Source organism: Agelaius phoeniceus, chromosome 10, assembly GCF_051311805.1.
Source record: "Agelaius phoeniceus isolate bAgePho1 chromosome 10, bAgePho1.hap1, whole genome shotgun sequence".
Classification (NCBI taxonomy): Eukaryota; Metazoa; Chordata; class Aves; order Passeriformes; family Icteridae; genus Agelaius; species Agelaius phoeniceus.
The window spans coordinates 19,218,431-19,239,767 of NC_135274.1; the positions used below are offsets into that span (position 1 = coordinate 19,218,431).

The 21,337-nt window shown below is 41.1% G+C and overlaps 1 protein-coding gene across 5 annotated transcripts in view; it reads left to right on the forward strand.

Annotated features, from left to right (window-relative positions):
• The window catches only part of MCF2L2 (MCF.2 cell line derived transforming sequence-like 2), a 152,917-nt gene that overhangs the window by 112,941 nt on the left and 18,639 nt on the right, over positions 1 to 21,337 (forward strand). For all 5 annotated transcript variants that reach the window (XM_054639104.2, XM_077184088.1, XM_077184089.1 and 2 more), the window contains exons 17-25: positions 790 to 905; positions 1,620 to 1,689; positions 6,533 to 6,625; positions 7,133 to 7,225; positions 9,452 to 9,577; positions 13,612 to 13,833; positions 15,089 to 15,181; positions 15,591 to 15,669; positions 18,737 to 18,809. In XM_054639104.2, the coding sequence (XP_054495079.2) occupies positions 790 to 905; positions 1,620 to 1,689; positions 6,533 to 6,625; positions 7,133 to 7,225; positions 9,452 to 9,577; positions 13,612 to 13,833; positions 15,089 to 15,181; positions 15,591 to 15,669; positions 18,737 to 18,809 (965 nt within the window). The remainder of the gene's footprint in view (positions 1 to 789; positions 906 to 1,619; positions 1,690 to 6,532; positions 6,626 to 7,132; positions 7,226 to 9,451; positions 9,578 to 13,611; positions 13,834 to 15,088; positions 15,182 to 15,590; positions 15,670 to 18,736; positions 18,810 to 21,337) is intronic.

Sequence of the window (21,337 nt, forward strand, 5' to 3'; positions counted from 1 at the left end):
AATTCTGTGAATCTGCATTTGGAAAATGATTAAGAAAGAGGAAGGCACCCCTCCTGCTCTTCTTTATTGTCTCATGTTGTGCTTGAACACAGGAAAAAAAGCTCATGCTGCAAATATAATTCTTGAGCTTTTGAAACTGACAGGATACCAGAATATCCGTGTGTGTGGAGTCTGAGGGCCCCAGTCTGTGGGAGGACAGAAGCTGAGTAGGGATCAATCATGCTTGTATTTGGGTGGGACTTTTGGGATGTGTAGTTGATTCTTCATTGCATTTGTTTCATGGGGGCTGGCAGCTCTGATAATTGATATATCACTCTTGAGTTTAAAATCTCAATGTTCTTTTCTCAAAGTTATTATTGAAGAAACACAATACAGTTTTTACAAGAAACAAAAAAAATAGTCCAACAAATAAATCCAAATCCAAACTAACTCTTGTGCAATGAAGCAGGGTGGCAGAAAGATATCTGTCTGTCAATCTTAGCAGTCTCTATCCCTACATGACCCAAATGGCTTTTGAATCCTAGAGACATAATTTTGTCCATTTTTTTCTTAACCTCATGACGTTCATTTGTGGTTAAAATGTGTTTGCACAGTTACAGGGTAAAATCTCTGGGGAAAATCAGAAGCATCAGGAATTCATGGGAGCAGCAAAGCAGCAGGCATGGGAGAAGCTTTGTTTGCTCTGTGGAGAACAAAAGCACATGAACTTTGGGGCTTTCCAGTGCCTTGAACACAGTACTTCTTCCCTGGTAAAAACAGGCTGATTTTATTTTCCACTCTTCCCTGCAGGGGTATGCTTCAGAAATGGACAATCCCAATTTAGTACATCTGATTCCATCTGCACTTCAGAACAAGAAGGAGATTCTTTTTGGGAACCTCCCAGAAATCTACTATTTCCACAACAGGTACCTGGGAACTGGTGGTTGTCCTGCATCCTTGGGTGCCACCTCACGTCCAGTCCTTTTTTGTCACTGTAACTAAAGTGGGAATTTAGGAATTCTTTTGAATAATAATTGCCTGTAAGATGTAACAAATAGTTGCACAAAATAAATTTTAAAAATCTCTTTTGCAAGTCTTAATATTATGCCAGAGTAGTTAATACCTAGTAGAAAAAATTATTTTCCAGTTTATATATTATTTTCAAAGATTGTGTCTTCCACTTGGAGAAGAATATTCCTCTCCCTTTGCAAGCCCAATCTTTCTTTCCCTAAAAGTTTCGAGCATTCACTGTCACTGCAGAAGCCTTTGGACTACATCCCATATTTTCATTGCTTGCTGATTGAGCAACTACATCTGAATGAGCATTCCTGTCTTTTCTAGCTGTTCTGAAAACTCCTCATACCCAAATGGAAAGCAGGTATTTGGTTTACAGATTGGAAACGAAATTCAACAGCCAGCGGAATCAGATGTAGCAGATAAAATATGATAATATTTGTGATTTAGGGAATCAAGTGGCAGCCACATCCCATTTTTCTAAAATATATATTTCTTGGTGTGTTACCTTCCCCATTGATTCCTCATATTACAAAAATGAAGGCTTTAAGTTGCATTTATGCAAGCTAACATACAATGTGAATGGGATTTTACATTACTCTTTACTCTCTTTTTCACCCTCTCAGGATTTTCCTTAAGGAGATAGAAAATTGCATTGAAAACCCTGAGCTTCTTGCCCGATGCTTTTTGAAAAGAGTAAGTATATCCTTTTTCAGGTTTGAATGAATATCTATGGTCTTATCCTACAGTACTTACAGATTTACTCCCATCTTTTCAGTCTGTTTGCTTTTGTGAATGAGGGAAACTCCTCTAAGCAGATATTCCCAAATTAAGTCACTGTTACCAAGCATATATTCTGATACCTGACCCTTTACCTGGTTTACTGACAGAAAGAGAACTGTTACCAGTGTTTTACAAGTATTTTAAGTCCCATTTAAAAGAAAAAAACAACCAATAACAGTGATCCAAATGTTTGCCATGCTTTTCTTATCAGACACATCTATAGGAGGAGAATGATGTAACCCAGACACCACCCTGCAGTAAATAAGCAGAAGATGGTATTGGTGTCACAGCAGGCTGCTCTGAGTGCAGACAACACATCCTGTTCCTGATTTATTTTATCTCTCTCTTCTCTGCACAGTTCAGGACACTTGGTCCCCTAGAACTGTCCCAGCTCTGCTGCTGTCCTTGCATGGACCCCACCAGCCCCAAAAGACTCTGTGAAGTCGATTCCCTTTACTTCTCCACATAACTCACCCAGTGGGATTCTCCCCTCTGCTGAGGTGACTCTCAGTGCCCAAATGCTCAGCTCTCTCCAAGAGCTCCCTGTGATGTCCCTCCTCCACCTCCTCCCCCACTCAGCCTGACCATTAGTTCTTTCCTGTAGCACAACCAAAGGTGTTTGTTTATATAGCACTCCTTCAGGGGCCCTACTAATGAAAAAAAATCTGTTTTGGTGGTTTGCTACTGCTTTCAGGGTTTGACAAAACTCTGTGAATAAGGCTCTGTGTTTTGCACAGGAAATGGAAGTGGCATGAGAAATGGGAAAATCTTCCCACTGTAGTCAAAGGTACCTCCTGCTTCTACTGTATAATACAGGTAGCATTTGCTGCTTTTCCAGAGCACACATTAAATACAGACAAATTTAGATGAACCAGTCAGAGGTGCTGAGCACTGCCACATTACTAAGATTTATTGGGAATTCGAACATGTGATACTTGCAAAGGGTACGTTTCCAATTTACAAACAGGTCAGGCTGGAGAGAATCATACAAGTGTAAATGTGATTATATGTCCACTGGATTATTCTCTGTTCAACAACTTAGCATTTAGAGCTTGAGTAAATGACACTACTAAGGCATATGTTGTTGTCCTAGAATTCAGATGCTGGGCAGGAAAATACTGTGGTGAAATCATTATGAAAATGAGGAAAAGCAGCCTTTGAAGAATGCAGACCTCTGAAACCCAAGAAATGTAAAATAGTCCATGTGCTGCATATATCCCTGAAGAATGCAGCTAAATAAAAATTCTTGGTATAGAAATGTTCTGATTCTGCAGGAGGTTCAAACTCCATATTTAAATATTGTAGCTTGTCTCTCAGTGAAAACAGCTATTAAACCCAGTTCTCCTATGAATATGAAATATGAAATGAAAACAGCACTAAAGCTGAGGTTTCAGGTATGAAGTGAAAGAAAACCAGTCCCTCCATCACCTTAGCTCATCAGTTTCTGCGGCCTCATCAAACCACACTAAATCTATCAAATAAGAGGTTAAATTGTGCATTTGCTTTCTCCCTATTTCAAATTTCACACTAAGAAAGCACAAGCTCCTCTCTTGAGATGCCTTTGCTCACACAGTAGCACCTTTGATTCCTGCCCTTATGTTCTGTTTTTAGAAGAAGCCACACGAAGTCCAGAAATGTGTTGTTTCTGTTGGACTGCCTTTGGGAGGCACCAACAAAAGTCTGGTTGTGTGTTTGTGTTCCCCATGATTTGGCAGCTTTTTATGCCTTCCTGCTGAGCAGTGGCTTCTGGCTGCCCTGTGAGTTATGGCCGTGCTTGCAGTGACAGGGGCAAACAGAAGCAGCTGCTGTTCCAAGTGATGCTGAGCTCTGGGAGGAACTCACACTCTTGTAGGTTCTCCCACTTTGTATGGGTGTGACTGTCCTGCCACAACAACAGTTTTTTTAAAATTCATACTTTGAAGAGTTTTACCCTGTCTGATCACACTGGGCCTTTTCAGCCCTGATTCCAGAGCTACTTGAAAGTATCCTGAGAGCTGCAGTGAGACACCCTGGTGCCAGAGTCACTCCATCCCCTGCCATGTCCCCACACACCCTCCCAGCTCCACCAGTGTCACCTGAGCAGCTGTCACTATGAATGTAAACCCTGCATCTCAGGTGATGGGAGAAACAGCCTGTGGAGTCTCTCTCTGGCTTTGTCTCCTGGCACATGGCAGCAGAATCTGGTAAAAGATGAGCCAGAAATGCCTTTCTTGTTCTCCCTCCCACTTTGCCTGACTTCATTTAGAGCATGATCTTCAGATGAGCTAAATTACAAGTGAGCCAGCTTAACTTTACCCACATGGCAGCTATTTTGCCATCACCAAGATGCTTGACCCTCCTTACAGCTCTGTGTGGTCAAGAACTACACAGCATTCAAAGACAGGAGGAATGTACACTGAATTCCTTGTAGAATGGTCTTCTGGTGCTTTATCAGCAACAGGGGGGGATGCTCTGGGCTGATCTGCTTTCCAAAGGGCTGTGAAGAAGGAAACCTTACCAAACTAAGGCAAGAATGCCCAGGATGGAACCAAAGGTGTGTCAGACTGCTTACCAGAATGTGCCAGGTGAAGTTCCTGGCAGGAGTGATTTACTGTGGATTACCACTCTTCACTTATTCATAGTGCTAACCTTAAAACAGGGAATAGTTTAATAGAAACCAGCAGTTGGGATGTTTGGTTATTCAGGGAGAAAGAAACATTTAGAAAAGGAATCTACCTGTGAAAGGATAGTAGCAGCTGACTAGAAACCTGTGAGTTTGATTCAAAGGTCCAAATTCTAGACTAATGCAAAAATTATCCATAAATCAGCAGTCAAAAAGATAATTTGAACTGTACTTATATGCCATGTACATTGGAGCTTACAGAGCTCTCAAGGTCCAAATCAGTGTGGAAAGGAAAAGCTTTGCAGGATAGAGGAGCATGGTGTAAAAGTACCAGCAATAAGTCAGAATCTTTGCATATGAAAATAGAGATGTGTGGAATATTTAAGACGGATTTGAATAATTAGACAATCAATTATTTCTTGGCATTTTAAAGTCTGAGCCTAATTCTATTCCTTACACTATTGCAAAACTTAAAGCTGTAATTAAATATGTAAGTATCTGCCTTAGCAGGTGTCACTGATTTAGGCAGCAGTAGATTGCACTGGCATAGGGTGGTTCCACTATGGCAAATTACTGGTAAATTGTTGGTAATTGTAAATTTTCTTTAAGTTTAAATTGGTTCTTTTCTGTTACTCCTCATAGTTCTCTTGTCTGTTGCTCTCTCTGTTCTTCTTACCCAGTCCAGTTAGGTTTCTGTGGGCCAGGATGAGATTGTAATCCTTGATTATGCTTTGTTGCTATTTTTGGTTCTGTGAGGTTTACCGCCTGCTAACTTCCCTCCAGGGCAACATGTACAAATAATTATATTTTTGTGAAGAAAACTCTGCACCTATTTTGAAACAGCACCATAAATATTCTATAGAGTTGCAACAGAATAGGTTTTTGTATTGCACAATCCTTGACACAGTGTGGTGGTAGATGGCACAGCTCTGATTTCCCAGCTGATTCATCAAGGTGATGTCAGGATGGGTCTGTGGAGGAAGACAGCAGAAATGCTGATTTCTTCTGGTAATTGTACAGAAGGAAGTGATTTCCCTGCAGCAGGAGTGTATGGGAACTGCCTGGTGGGCTGAGAGCGCAGAGAACAATCCAGGAATTGCTGAGATTTATTTTTGGTGTTTTCTTTGATTTGCTGAGGTCACATCCCAACAGGATAGGTGCAGATGAAGGTGGGAAGCTCCTGGCTGGTCGGGCACAGCCAGCCCTGCTCAGGAGCCCCAAGGCACTGCCCTGGGGCCACCCGGGTGCCCAGGCAGCCAGCCCAGGTCCTGGCAGAGGAGCACCCATCCCTGCCAGCCCAGGTCCTGGCAGAGGAGCACCCATCCCTGCCAGCCCAGGTCCTGGCAGAGGAACACCCATCCCTGCCAGCCCAGGTCCTGGCAGAGGAGCACCCATCCCTGCCAGCCCAGGTCCTGGCAGAGGAACACCCATCCCTGCCAGCCCAGGTCCTGGCAGAGGAACACCCATCCCTGCATCCACCCACAGAGCCAGGGAGCTCAGAACACCCTCTCTGGGCTTTTGTAGAGATTGTTTTCATTGAAGTCAGGGAGATTTTTGCCATGGACCTCAGTGAGAGCACTTGGAGTGTAGTCAAAGCTAAATAAAATTAATCCACCCACTTCTAATTTGGAGAAGAGAGGGTTTAAGTACATCCCCCTGCCTGGCCTGGGACATCAACAGGACAAACTTCCTCCTTTTTAATTGGTCCTTGTACTGTTGAGAGACAACAGTATTTTTGAAGTCTATTGAACTGCTAAACCTTAGTCATCATTAACAATTACAGTCTGTGCCAGTATTGTTAATAAAATTGTTAATAAAGTTTAAATTTCTGATGTTTCTTTTTTGTTTTGTTTTGTTTCTTTCTCCAAACCATCAATTCACCCTTCTGAAAAAGATACTGGTTTTGCTGTTAGATTATGTGTCTTCCAGTCGGCAGTCCCCCTGCTTTGTGTGAAAAGTGAGGGGAAAAAATTCTCACTTTCAGGTGTATTTAACTTAATCAGAAGTAAAAAGTAGGTTTGGTGGTTTCAGTATGTTTTTAATACAGAGTAAATAATTACTTAATGTCTTAGGATAGAAGGTAGGAAAAAGTGTGATTCAAGAAAGACACTCTGGATTCTTTTTTCTTCCCTTACCTAAACTCTTTTCTTGCAGAAGGAGGACCTCCAAATATATGAAAAGTACTGTCAGAACAAACCAAGGTCTGAAGCTCTCTGGAGACAGTGTGGAGACAGCATCTTTTTTCAGGTGGAATTTCATTGCAGACTAGCAGTGCAAGACCCTCAAAGCTCATTTTCCTTGTGTATCTCTATTGATTAGAAAACCTAGAGTAAAACACAGACTTTCCTGCATGCTTTTTATATTGATGGCAGGTGCCCAGTGTGTGTCAAGTTGTTCTCTACAGGAGACTGGGCAGGGAGAGCAGTGGGTAGATTTCTTGGACAGGAGCCTGACTCTGCAGGCTATACCCACACCAAAAAAGTGCTGGCTGCTTTGCAAATCCCAGCTGATTGCAATCTCATCAGCAGGGAATGCCAGATTTCAACACCAAGTGGAACCTAAACATTAGCTCTTGTTTAGATATATTTTCACTGTGGGATAAGTAACCCGGAAATTCCTATGCAGATGGAACAAATTTCTCTCTCAATTAATTCACAGACTTATAATCCTCAGATTGTCAGATGATAATGGTCTTGGTGACTTGCCTGTGTTTCAAGAAACAATTTTATTTTTCTTCTGTGTTGTCTCCTGCAGGAATGTCAGCGTAAATTGGATCATAAGCTCTCACTTGATGCTTATCTCTTAAAGCCAGTTCAGAGAATCACCAAGTACCAGCTGCTGCTAAAGGTAATGTCTCCATGACAGTGCAAAGAATTCCAAAGTATGGCTTGCTTTACTTCCAGAATTGCACGTGGAAATAAATCCTTACTCAGTTCTTCAGCGAATACTCAGCATTTTTTAGTTGTAAATGGTAGAAAACAGTCTTGTACAGGGACTTCCTGTTCCCAATCTATTTTAGATTTTAGATTAGACTTTTTCCCCATAGCTCCCAATCTATTTTAGATTGGGAACTGCTATTACTTAGCAGTACTTATACTAAGTAATAGCAGTATACTATTACATGTATAGCTCTATATAAAATAATATATTGTACTTACTTTCTAAGACAGTAAGTATTTTATTGTTTTATTTATTTTTAAACAGAAATTGAGCTTGGTTTTATTGTATCAATATATAGTTTTACAAAAAACAGGAACTGATGCCTTAAATCCTGTCAGTAACATCTGTCCCTGTTTAACAGAACTCTTTCAGCTCCCTGAAGTAATATTTTCCCATGGTTGTGACTCAAACCTTTCAGAGGGAGCCACTCCCTTTGCTGCTTCTTTTTAAAAGACACAGCCAGGAACAAATTGTCTGTCATTTTTCTGTAAGGTGAATATGTGAACTTACTCTTGATTGGTTGGAACCATGAGTGGTCCATGCTTGAAATTCTGATCTGAAGGCAATAGAAAATATATACACTCAAAACAATGATTTTTTTTTTTTTTTAAGCTGGTTGCCTAAATGTCTCTCTCTATCTACTCAGTTCTTAAAAATAATATTTACTGACTTTCCCTATGGGAAGGTCATGAAGGTGAATTACATGCTGTTCTCAAGCCTCTGGGCTTAGAGTAGGGTTACGTGCTGACCTGAAATTTAGCATTGAAATTTGCAATGAAGATTTGAGGTTGCCATTTAACTTGCTAATAGCTACTATGGCACTGCTCAAAATGTGCCAGTATAAGCCATGGGAGGACCTGGTTGGCCATTCTTGTATTTCTGCTTATTGACTTCATGTAAAACTATAGAATCCAAATATTGAACATGGATATAGACAAGGATGCAACATCACTGATTCCAGTAGATTTACATCAACATAGTCCAGAAATAAATTTGAACTCTGTTTCTTGAAACTATTCTGTGAGAAGGGAAAAAAAGTCAAGGTCTCCAGGAAAGCAAGAGTAGACCAGATTTTACTTTTAATTTGAAATATGACTGTAAATATACCCAAGATTAGATCAAGGAGTAAAATTCTCAAGCAAAACAGGTCTCAGCCATTGGGGTTTGAAGCTGGTCAGACCAGTTTCGTACTTAGCAACAACACATTGGAACTGGCGTTTACTTTGTCAGGGTTTATGAGGTCTGGGAAGATGGTGCACTCCTTCCCTGGCTGCAGGAGCATTTAAAAGTATAGAAAAATGGAAGCCAGTGAAAAATTGGTAACAAACAAGTGCTTAAGAAGCTGTGTGCCTTGAGTGGTGGGCAGATTGGATTTGAATTTTGGGTCACAATTACTGCACAATTACTCTGGTTTCAATCAGTTTAGCTAATGTGCTCATGCTGATAAAAGCAGCATGCTCATATCTCGTGAGATCCATCCTTATTCTGGAAAATCTGCAGCAGGTACTGTAGGAATGCATCCTGCTTTTACCTTCTAATCCCTGGTTACCCAAGCACTTGAGGACAGACTGCTGCTGTTTGAGGTTTGCAGGAACTATCTTTTTGCATCCCTATTTTACAGAAACACAAGTGCCTCAGCTTTTGGATTAAAATATTTCCAAACTCAAAATGCAGAATGTCAAACCTGCCAAATTCAGACTAGAAATTAATTTGTATTTTTAACAGTGGTAGTGAGTACCTTGTGCAACTAATTGCAGAAGAAAATGGGGAGCTAACAGCTGAAATAATTATACTAAGTTTCTTTTCTAGCAGTTTCTTTTCTAGAAGAAAAACAAAAACCCTGGATGTAATTCTATGACATGCAAGGAGTTCATTGTAAATACGTCAGAATGGTCCTGTCTCATCTTAAATGAACCCTTTAAACTTGAAAATGTTCAAAAGATCAAAATGTGTGTCCTCAGTGACCACCCTGGTGAATATCATATTTGGGGTTTTTTTGGTTTTTTTGTTCCTCTTTTGTTTTCCTCTAGTTCTGCTACTTTGTTTGTGCAACACAAATTCCAGGAGGATTGTCTTACAGTGACTCCTGGTATCAGAAGTTCTCAAGTATTCCCCATATCTTTTTTAAATCAGGAAATGCTGAAGTGCAGCAAGAACTCAGAAGGCACTGCTGAATTGGAAGAAGCCCTGGCCACAGTGCTTGATATCATCAAATCAGTAAATGATTCCATGCACCAGATAGCAATCACAGGATATGAGGTAACTGCTGCTGCTCCTCCTCTGGTCTGAGCCATCCCATGCTCCTATCACCACTGACCATGCTGTGCCTGTGGCTGGTACTGTGCTTTATGGAGCCTGTGCCCCATTCCTGAAGGGTGGCACTCAGAGGTCTGTTGTGATGACCAAAAATACATCTCAGCACCCCTGTCATGTGGAGCTGGGGTGTGAATGTGGGGGAATAATGGGGCAAATGCAGGACTTTTGTGTAATTGCACCCCAAACTCATTTGTAGGTGAGAGGTACAAGTGTAGCAAAACTAACTTAAGAAATTTGCTGAAACTCTGTGGCTCCTGTGCAACTCAAGTGTTTTCAAATCTTTTGCACTTAGGGAGAAAAATGTGGCTTTCATTTAAAGTGGGTAATGGAATCTGTGCCAGTGATTGGCAAGCTTGTTATCTGAAATGTGAAATAACAACCACGGTACAAATCAAAGGGCACAAATATATGTCTCTGCAGAAGCTGCATTGAAGTCATATGACTTTCAAGAACTAGGGCTGACTACATAAAATGAGCCCTTAAGTGAGAAGTGGAAGTGATTGACATATAAAGGAGAAATAAGCCTGGCAAAATGAGGCCTGAGAATCATGTGGTTGCCCATTTTGAAATAGCTGCAGGGTGAAAATGTCAAGAAAGAAACAATATACTGAGTATTGTTCAAAGAATTCTTACATCACAGTGACAGGCTTTAATCCAGAAAAAATGTTTTGTGCAAAATCTGACTTCCTGAGAAGGTGCTGAGGTCTGTACAGACAATGTCTGAGTGGGAAGAGTTATTCTGGTTATCAGGATGGAAGTAGCCCCAGGAGTTTTGATTTCTATAGTTCTCTTTAGTGCAACTGCATCTGCACCTGGTAGCTGAGGAACCCATGCCTGCTGCCAACATGATTTTATAAATAAATGCAGTTGCTCATTTAACTGCTTGTCAGAGATCCATTGCTGCACACAGCTGGAGATGTGGACTGTGCATTACATTTGGGATGAGAATTTGAGTTCTGCCTGCAGTAGCTGCACTGGGTTGAAGGTGAAGCAGTTGCCACCTCATTGAACTGGCAAACACTGAATAGGAGTGGTGATTGTGGATCAGAGAAACACCACAGGTCATAAATACAGTCTTAGATCTCCTAAACCTGACAAACTTAAATAAAGTAGAATATACTTAATCCATTCTGGTCATGGCTAAGTCTGAGAGTCTTGGAGACTCCTTTTAGTTCATTTTAGAAAAACTCTTTAGAGCCTGTATATTATTATTGCAGACTTGAACCAGTCAACATGGACATGGGAAGGTTGTATCATAGAAACAGCACACCTTCTACCTCCCAATTTCCACTGTTTCTTATTAATTCCCAAAGAGAAAGGTAGCTTTCCTCCTGTATTTCTCAGTTTAAATATATGTACTTAGAGCAATTCAGCAAAAAATTTATTTCAGAACAGTTCTGTAAAGGGAAGGGAAGAAGGGCTTCTCCAAGAAAGGTAACATACTATCCTGAGTAGGGGGGATTTATCCAGATTCCTGTCCCTATAAATGCTGTGGCCATCCTTTTGTCTATTCCTTGCTTTAAAGTGTGAGTAGTTTTGTACTCAGGAATTCAATGGAACATTCCTGTTCCTTTTCAACTTTTACTTTTGAATTTTCCAGCCTTTCATGAAATACCAGATAGTAACTCTAAGGACTAGATTTTTGCCTCTGTTTCTTAGCTGAACTGCAAAACATGGCACAGTAGGACATGGCCACTGTGTAGCCCAATGCTGACAGCATTCCTGAGATGCTTTGTTACATGATTTTAAATGGGGTGAAAGTGTGAAAGAGGATGTACCCAATAATTTCTTCTCCCTGTTCCACCTGTCCCAGGTGCTCAGCTGTGGTGCCAAGTAAAAACCTCCCATAGACAGTGAAACCACACTCCATCTTGTGGAGTCTTTCCCACACAGCCATGATAGAAATACTTGCCTGGAAAACCTTTCAGAGAGGGATATTATGGCAGTAGGGAAGCAGGTTTTGGGACAGCTTATGAATGCTCCCAACTGCACATTCTGTTTCTTGAACTTGGGTACATGCAGATTTGAGGAGCTGAACTCTTGTGTAAGAAATTGCTAACATGTAAGTCTGGGGTTGGATTGGTGTATGTTTTTTATTTTTAGGCAAAACCACAAAAAAAAAGAAAAAAAAAAAAAGTAGAATCAAGCCCAGAGAGCAGAAGATTTAGATGTGTTTCCTACTACTATCCCAATATTTGTACACAATCTGGCCTGGGTAGTTTGTCTATGAATTATGATGAGAAATTCTTATAAATTATCATTATGTATTGCTCATCTTCCATAAACATGAGATACTATGTATTGCTCTAATAGGGAATAATTATATTTGAGATAGTGATCAAATCCTCCACTTTAAATAAACTTCCTTTAGAATAAAGTATTGCTGTCCACTAGCAGAAATTAGAAGAAACAGTGTCCTCCTATTTGCTGCCTATACTGAAGACAGTGCAGTGCTTGTGGGCTAATATTCAAAGTCTGCTGTGGGATTGCTGCTGTCTGTCATCCATGTCTGTCTCTTTCTTGTCTCCCACTTCACTCACTATTATCCCAATCTCAAGGGATTCAAGGTTGGAGAGACAGACCTGTCACAAGAGTTGAACTGAGCTTCTGGATCTCAGTGCTGCATTGAACAGTGCCTGGAGTGACAGGAGCCTCTCACCATTATCAGAACCATGTAGAAAATATGCTTGTTGGGTTTTTTTGTTTGTTTTTAATTTAGCTTTACATATCAATGTGCTTTTCACAGGCTTGCAGTTTATAACTACATGCACATATAAATACAAACAACCCCAGTCCTGTATGCACAAAGAAAAGATCCAGGTCTATATATTAGAGATGACAGACTTACCTAAATTGCTGAGGTTTTCTGAATAGTTTGGAGGGTCTAATAATACACTGATATAGAGTGTAAAAGTACCAAATAAAGCTCTGGTTTTGCAGTTGAATGTAGGATAGAGGAGGGGGAGTGAGAAGGAGAGCAGGTTGCAATTCTTAGTATAAGAAATGAGACATTCCCACTTGGACCCAACATCTTCACCTTATAATCAACAGAACATGCAAATGTTGAAAGTAAGTACTTTAATAATGGACTGGGCTTCTTTCCTCAACTTATTATACAAAGCATTCCTAGGAAAACTTGTGTTAAGATAGTTATTATTATCATAGTTTGTTGAATCCCATTACCATATAGGCATTGCCATTTCTTATATACCCACATTCCTCCACTTTTAATGTGGGATTGTTCTGGTGGCATCTGAGCTAAATATTTATATCAGTTGAAGTATTTTCCCTTCAGACAAGAGCTTTAATTTAGAAAGGTCTTATTCCTGCCTGGTTTCACTCTCCCTCAGGTAGTTTTATGGTTCCTTGGTGCATTCACTCCCTCTTTGCCCAGGGCTGTGCAGTGTTGCATAGTTTGCAGATGGTGAGCCAAGAAATTATTGACAAAGCTTGTAAAGACTATTTTGAAACAGGAGGGAATTACATACCTACACAGCCCTAGGCACTGATCCGTGACTTCAGGCATCTGAGCTCTTTCAAGGTTTTGCCCAGGGATGGAGGAAGCTTGTACAAGAGTGGAAACTGAAACTAGATCTTCCAGAGTCACAGCCTTTTTTGGGTATTGGACTGCACTAGCCCTTCCTACTGCCTTGGAGTCAGGGGCCTTGAAACCCAGTTTTTGTCAGCAGAAGCTTCCTCTGAGGTCACCGGAGGGGACAGCCTGTGTGTCACATCCAGAGAGATCCTGAGGTGGATCTTAAATGCTAACTATGTGTGGGGAGACAAACTGGGAATTATGGACATGGAAACCAGTGCGTTAATGGTTGTGGGAAGAAACCACACAGGGGGACACGTGCACTCTCCAACACTAGGGATGCCTCTGCCTGGAAACTCAAACACCAGCAGAGGAATGAATTGTGCCTGGGACTACCCTGGTTTGAGTGTGATCTATGCTGTCTCTTTTCCTTGCTTGCTAGGGGGATGTCAGTGAGCTTGGCAAGCTGTTGATGCAGGGTTCCTTCAACGTATGGACTGACCACAAGAAGGGGCACAACAAGGTGAAGGACTTGGCTAGATTCAAACCAATGCAGAGACACCTCTTCCTCTATACAAAGATGCTACTTTTCTGCAAGAAACGGGAGGAGAACACCGATGGCCATGAGAAGACAGCTTCATACAGCTTTAAAAATTCATTAAAGGTAATAAATGCACTGATGGTGGGGGAGGGAAATAAGTCTGGTGCTCTCACAGGCAGGGATGTGCCCACATGGGGATTTGAAGAAGGTGCACATGTTTGGAGCTCTCTTGCACCCATGAATAAATGACAGCTCCCATTTAGTTTTGGGCTGGAGACAGACCAATCTATCCTGCAACTGCAGATGTGAACCTCGTTCTTTGCAACTTGACACAAAGAGGCACCTTGTGTGATCTTGCCCAGCATCCCATAAAGAGAAGCCAGACTGGATGGACCTGCATCTGTCATTGCTCTGCCTATGGGCATCCTCCAGGTGCAGTTCTATGGCAAGTTTTACTATTGGCACAGCTGAGCAGATATTTTCTGTGGCAGTAACACCTACAGATGAATCAGTGCAGTAGAAGTGCCCTTTTATTTGCAAGAGTGAAATTTCCAGATATGAGTCAGGACATTTTAAGGTGGCAATCACAAGTAGGCCACATTTTCCCTCTAAGCACATTGGTGTGACACTTGTGACTTTACCCAGCTAACACAGGTCATCAAGTGCAATGTTCCAAACTTATTTCAGGGTACCCAGACAGGAATTGTAACAGAACCTGCTTTAAGGCTTGAACCAATTCATATAAGTATTTCAAGTTTCTTCCTGTAGAGATAGAAGGAATGGTGGCATAACACTGTCTAAATCTTTAAACTAATGCTGATGTAAACAAGAGGCATGAGCAAGTACAGTAAAAAGATGAGAAGCTGGTTAGTAGCAGCTGAACTTCAAGACTGTGATTAAGAATTTTTCATTTAAGAAATCCAGAATTTTTTTCTTCAGGTTTTTTGTGTCATCTGGACTTGCAGACTGGTCATTAAATTTTACAAAGCCCTATTCCATCCCTCTTTCTCTCCCACCTCAAGAGGTCAGGGATAGCAAGTGAAAAAAACAGTCCTAAAACTGAGAATTTATCAAGGTGAACAAGAGCCAGGATGAGGTTGAAAACTGATCCACAGATCAAGCAATAAAAGAAAAGAGGATAAATTCAAGATCAGACATTAGCTTGGGTTAATTTTGAACATTCTTTTTCCCTCTAGCAATCAAAAAGATGAATGACAAATTAGATATTGAGAAATAACATACTCTGAATTTTACTTTTAATGACTCCCAATGGTATCAGAAGTGAATACAGCCTTTTAAAAATGCTCCTCAGAGAATGAAGTTTAAAGACTATTGATATTTTCCAGATTCTAGCTTCTTGTTTTCTATTTTGAAACAGATGAGCACTGTGGGCATTACAGAAAACGTAAAAGGGGATAATAAGAAGTTTGAGATCTGGTATAATGGCAGAGAAGAAGTCTATATCATTCAGGTAATGACAATCCTTTTTGTCTCCAAGGGCTATACTTCCTTTCAATTGAATTGTTTTTAAGAATGTTCACTGTCCTGTACACTCCAGAAACAATAGCCATTGAAAGCTTTATTGGTGAAGCACTTTCAAAGGCACTGAAATGGCTAATTTGTTGTGAAAATGGTCAGGATTTTGGCCAGAAGAAGAAATAAAGTAATAGAAAATTCCTTGGAATGCTGGACAGAAAAGCAAGGACAGGACTTTGGATTTGTAGTAACTTTTCCATCTTGAGGAGTGTCTGTTTTGCTCAAAGCTGGCCACAGTGTTCCAATCCTTGGCAAAACTGAGAGCCAGTGTAGGTCAGGGCAGCCCAGTGATTGGCAGCATGTTTTAACTGGATCTGCTTTGCCTTGTCCTCTTTTGTTCTCAGGCATCTTCTGTTGAGCTGAAAAACACCTGGATTTCAGAGATCCGCAAAGTCCTGACAGGACAGCTGGAGGCATGCAGAGGTAGGGCTCACAGAGCAGCAGCTGGGAACGTGTCCTTCCCCTGTAGCTGTGTGTGACAATATGGGGCTGGGACAGCTTCAGTGCCAGCCAGTACCCCCAGTGAAGCCAGCAAGGACCAGCTGGGCAGTTACAGCATTGCTGGGATTTAAAGCCATGTCCTGATGAAAGAAAATTTCTTGGGCTTTTAGAAGTGACAGGGATAACTATTCCATTTACAGTTACTCCAAGGAACATGGTTTCCCTCTGTTGTCCCTCTCAAGCCACAACTCCAGAAGCAGCCTTTTACCTCAGCATGTGAGGAGATGGGATGTGCACTCTGTGTCTCCTGGATAAAAGGTCTCCTTCCACATCCATGACTGGACACAGCAAATGCTCCTCTGTTTTAGTCTTTGCTTTGTTTTGTTTGGGCTTTGAGGGTTTTTTGTTTCAAATCTAGTCCCCCCCACCTTATGTTCTAAATGTCGATTGTCCCATCTTTCCATCTTAGTGACCTCCCTGTAAAACATGGTTCATGACATTTCCCTCTCTCACTGAGATGTCACTATGAAGGTGGTTTGTGATGTGTTCAACACTGTCAATGATTGAAGCCTCCTAAATACCTAATGACACCCTTTTTTATATAAGATATTGAATCCCAGACAGACAAAATTCAGTCTGGTTATTTCAGATAGCAAAAGAACATAGTGATGATAGCTGTCATGGATGCTACTCTATTTATTCTCTTAGGACAAAAAACCCCACAGACTTTTCCTGAATCTTGGCATTGCCTCTCACCTTGGTCTGTCAGTTTCTGTTTCTTTCATACATTCATATCTCTTTAAAGCAAGGTCAGCAAAGCCTCTCCACCCACATCCTTCAAATTCCTGAGCAGACTTTGTCCAAGGTGGAAACCTGTGTCTGTGCTTTAACTTTAGAGGTCACCTCTATTTTAATTGCCTGTTTCACAAAGACAATGAGTTCTTGCATCCTCCTTAGGTACAAGGAAACAATTATGAACGTTAGCAATTGAATCCAACCCATAACAATACGCTTATTTACAATGTTTAGTGCTCTGCTCTTGTGTTACTGATCTTTCCTTCATCCTTTCTCCTCTTTATTCTGAATTTTACTGTGGTTAGTTCATCAGGAACTGCTGAGGAAAGACCACAAGATTCTTTTTAGTGCAGTTTCAGGACTGGATCTAGAGACTTTCTGATATGGTTTGTAATATTTGCTTCTGAAGTATAAAAGCTGGTTACTTAGGCTACCACAAAGAGTTGCTAATGGAGAAAATGTACATATTTAATAGGATAGAGTGCTAGTCCTCTATTTGTGTTTCTAGGCAAAGGAAATTAAGCTTGTATGTTACCCAGATGAGCATTTGTGAAATCTCTATAGCATACAAGACCTATTAGCTATTAGAGTTGCTTTGCATTTTCCAGAGAAAAATATACAGGAATCAAGACTGATTGAAACATTTCTATTTTGATCTTCTTTATTGTTTTGCACTAAGATCATACCATTCTAGAATATTTCAGCTTTCAAGGGACGTCAGGACATGACAGTCCAAGGTCCAGCTCAGGGCAGAGTCAGTTATTGGTCAAACAAGGTTACTCAAGACTTTATTCAGTCTGGTCTCGAGACCATCCAAGGGTGACTTTCATCCTACTCTGTGAATATAGTCAAGCTTTCCTTTATTGTGAATCCAGCAGAACAGCAGTCAGAGGATATCAATTGTATCTCATATGCTATTGCAGCTCTTCCCATTGCCTTTTCCCAAATGCTCACATGAATCCAACCCCTTGCTGCAATAACTGGTGTCAGGAAGCACATGCTTTGTCCTGTGGTTTTAAAGTTTCTTTTTTTAATGACTCACAAAAGAAGACACCTTAATCCAAGACTGGATATTTTTACAACTGAGCACTGCAATGGGAGAAGGAAGAGGGATATATTTGGTTTTTTGGCTGTTTTTAATAACTGTTGTTAGGAGTTGCACAGGGGGTTGGAACGTTGGAAGGAACCAGCTGAGGTGGATGAGTGAGGGGCAGAGAAGGTGGCCACAGGATGGGATAAATAGTTTAAAATATGGATCACTGGTGTCCAAACACTTGGTGTGTACCCAGCCCTGTCAGAGACTGCAGTGAGCATGGAGTGCTAACGAGGCTTTGGGCAACACCTTGATCCATCAATCCCCAAGAATGCCTCTCTCTTGCAGGCAAAGGAATTACTGATACAGCTCAAGGGATTTGTGTAAGTCCATGAATCAGTTGCCAAACCCAGAAATGGAGCTACTTCCCACTCCCCAGCCAGCATGGGCATTTCTACCCCACCAACAAACTACCTGAGTTTAATCTTTCAGTGCTGCCTCATCCCCTTGTCATGTCTCTTTCACTGATAGGAGGTTCATCTTTTTCAGAGTGAAATAGCCCAGGGATCTCAGCAATAGGAGAGTTTGAAAGCAGCTCCTTCCACTGCTTCCTCACTTCTCAGTGTCTGACTCTCCTGGCCCTGAAATCCAGGCTCTGAGCAACTGTCTTATAATTTTTCCTCACTCAGCATTTACTGGACAAAGTACAAGTCTGTTGCTACCTTGTGACCTTGCAAAAAGAGTGAACAAGTGGCATATATAACATTTTCTGATTACTGTTTACCAGGATGCTGAGCAAAAGCATTCTGCAGAGAGATAGGGATATATTCTGCTATGTGGCTGAGTATGCAAAAGGACTGATGGACATGTGTTGCTGAATCCAGACAAAGCTGTGAGCCACAAAACTTGTATTCTGGGAAAAAGGCCATTATCCATTCTCCAGATCAATATCATGCAGGAAGAGGTACTAGGAAGAGGTACTGGGAAAAGGGAAGGTAGTAGGGAAAGAAATCTCTTACGTGGTGAAAAATTGTGAGTTTGGTGAGCTAAAAGGTTTCATTAAGATCTTAATATGCCTTTCTCTTCAAGTACAAGCATTCCATTTTGATTGCAGTGGCAGTCAAAATCTCTCCTCTCCTGTTTCTCTCTCCCACCTTCTACATAAAAACAGAAGCAATTGAAACATTTTGGAGCAGCTTCTTTTTACTTTTTTTTTAACAGAAGCAAGTCAACTGCACCAAAGAATCACTGAGAGTGTGTATCATGCACCAATGGATTCCTCCAATGCAAGCAGGTAACCACAGAGCTGCCTTGACATATCAGGGCCATGTTTTGTCTTGCATTTGTGTTTTTGCGGTACATAAATTCATAGATTTTTGTGTTTAGCTTCCTTCAATTGTCTTCAAATTCTTTAAAGATAAATAAATACAGATTTGCTCAAGAAAGAAGTTATATCACAATGCAGAATTAATTTCAAAGACTAACTCAAGTTTAGTTAAAATGTATTGGAACATTTCCAGGATCTTAAATGGAGCTGCCAGCAAAGTTCTGTAATGATCCAGTTGCTGGGCAAGTTTAATGTAAGTTGGCATGGAATTTCACTGTAAAATTTTAGCAGGATCAACCAAGCCAGGAGATCCCAGGTAACAGCCAGCCTTTGAGAGCTGTACAACTCAATGCAAGAAATATCAAACAGATGTAGTGCTATTAATCCTGCACCATATTTTCTCTAGGCTTGGTTAATTTGCTTTTTTTAGGGTTCAAGAGTGGAAATCTTTCAGCAGAACCACCTTGGGGATAGGAGAAAATTATTCCAGTAAGATATGAAGTGCAATCACAAAAATGTTTCAGAAGAATCCAGATGTGTGTCCTTCTTAAAAGGCTCTTAAAGTGAGATTTTCCAGAGCAGAAATTACAGACAAAATATGTCAGCAGAAAATTAACTCCAGGAAGAAATGCCATATGATCAGCTATTTGTCCTAGAGTGGATTAAAGCAAAGGAAAAATGAAGTGTTGTCCTCACTCTGCCAACTGTGCCAGAAAAGGAGAGGTCAGATGCTCCTTCTCCAAATGCTGGGTTATTATAGAAACAAGAAGAATACAGCGAGTCTTCATGAAAGAACAATGTTTTGGGCTGTGATGAATGGCACAAAGTTCAGGGTGTCCCATTATTTGTTATTATATGTGTCCCCAGGATAAGCTGGGGCAGCAGAATCGCAGCATCAAGCTGACTGTGCAGGAGTTGATGGGAAATGGTGGATCCAGAGTTCCTCAGACTGGGGAGCCCTTTCTGCAGCCTGTCCTGGATTGCTGGGGGAGTAGGACAAGGAGGGGAAGGAAGAGGCTGGACTGCAGTAGGCAGCACATGGCACAGTCTGTGCTCAAGGCTGATGTGACCAAGCAGCCCCAGCTGCGAGAGGTGCTGGAGGCAGTGGCGACAGCATCTGCTAAAGAGCAGCCAGCACCACCAGTGCTCTGCCAGCAGAAGGAGGCTGATTAATCACTGCCATGTTATCTACCCAACAGACACCTACTCCTGGTCGGCCCATGTGTGACAGTGACTCTGTTTTCTGTTTGCTGGATGCTTTCCCCTCCCCAAGCTGTACCTGTCCCATGACAAAGACTATCCTCTTTACTGTTTACATGCCACCAACATCACTTGGGACTGCAATTCCATGAGATAAGGCAGGCCTGACTGGGGATTGGAGCTGAGGTTTTGGGAAAAGGAACACTTAGAGCCAGTGTCCTACACACAGGCAGTTACTGAGTGTCCTTAAATCCTGTTCAATCTATTTCAATTCTCTCTCTCTCTCTCTCTCTCTCTCTCTCCCCAAGTTCTTCCACAAAATTCACTGTTAATTCTAAAATGGGATGCCCAGTGGTATCTATTGCTGCTGTATCTCTCTCTCAAGGGATGGCTGCTGCATTTCATTGATAATGAAATGATCCCTTTGTATTGTTTTCTAAAGTATTTAAACACATGAAAATTAAATAGTTTATTGTTCTAACTGCTTAACTATCTGCTTTGTTGGAAATGACTGATGCACTCATACATCCATGTAAAAATATCCCGTGAACATGGATAAACACAAACTCTTGGAATTTGGCTGCAGATGCTGTTTCAGAAAGGCTTTTTTATTTTCTTGGTGTCTTTCTCACAGCTGTAAATCTTTAACTCTGTCAGCTGCATGTTTCACAGTTATCCCAGCCTAGCTGGGAAGAAAGAGAGGAAAAAGAATAAGGAAATGTGAGTGTGCTTTGGATTTGTTCCCATGTTTATTTTGAGCCCCATTTTGTACCTGACATGAGGCTGCAAAATCACATTTTGATGGAGTACAGGAGGTAACAGAGACCTTGCTAGGATTCCATCAGAAACAGGTCAGAAGTTCAAATGCAAAACAATGAGTCCTGGACTACCTTATATTTAGAAAAGGTATTTACAGATCCCTAGTATTTAAAATGTTTTTAAGTTGTTAATGATGTATCTTGGACCTTCCCTTACAGCAGTTCACAAGTTAATTGCAAGGAGCAGTTTAATTGCTGATACGTGTCAATAACAAGCACTTTGGCAAAGAGTATTTCAAATGTGTAAATACAATGATTTGTGTGGAGCAGTCTGCCAAAGATAACAGTCAAACATCCAAATTAAACCACCAGACATTTGCAAAGAACCACAAGAAAACCTTGCAGTTTGAATGTCCTACAAACCTGGGACAGGGGCCTCAGTCCTATTACCCAGGGCAGTACCTGGGCAGGTTTCTCAAGGTGGATCCTCCCATTTGTGATTCAGCTGCAGACAGGGATATCCCACTGGGATTCATG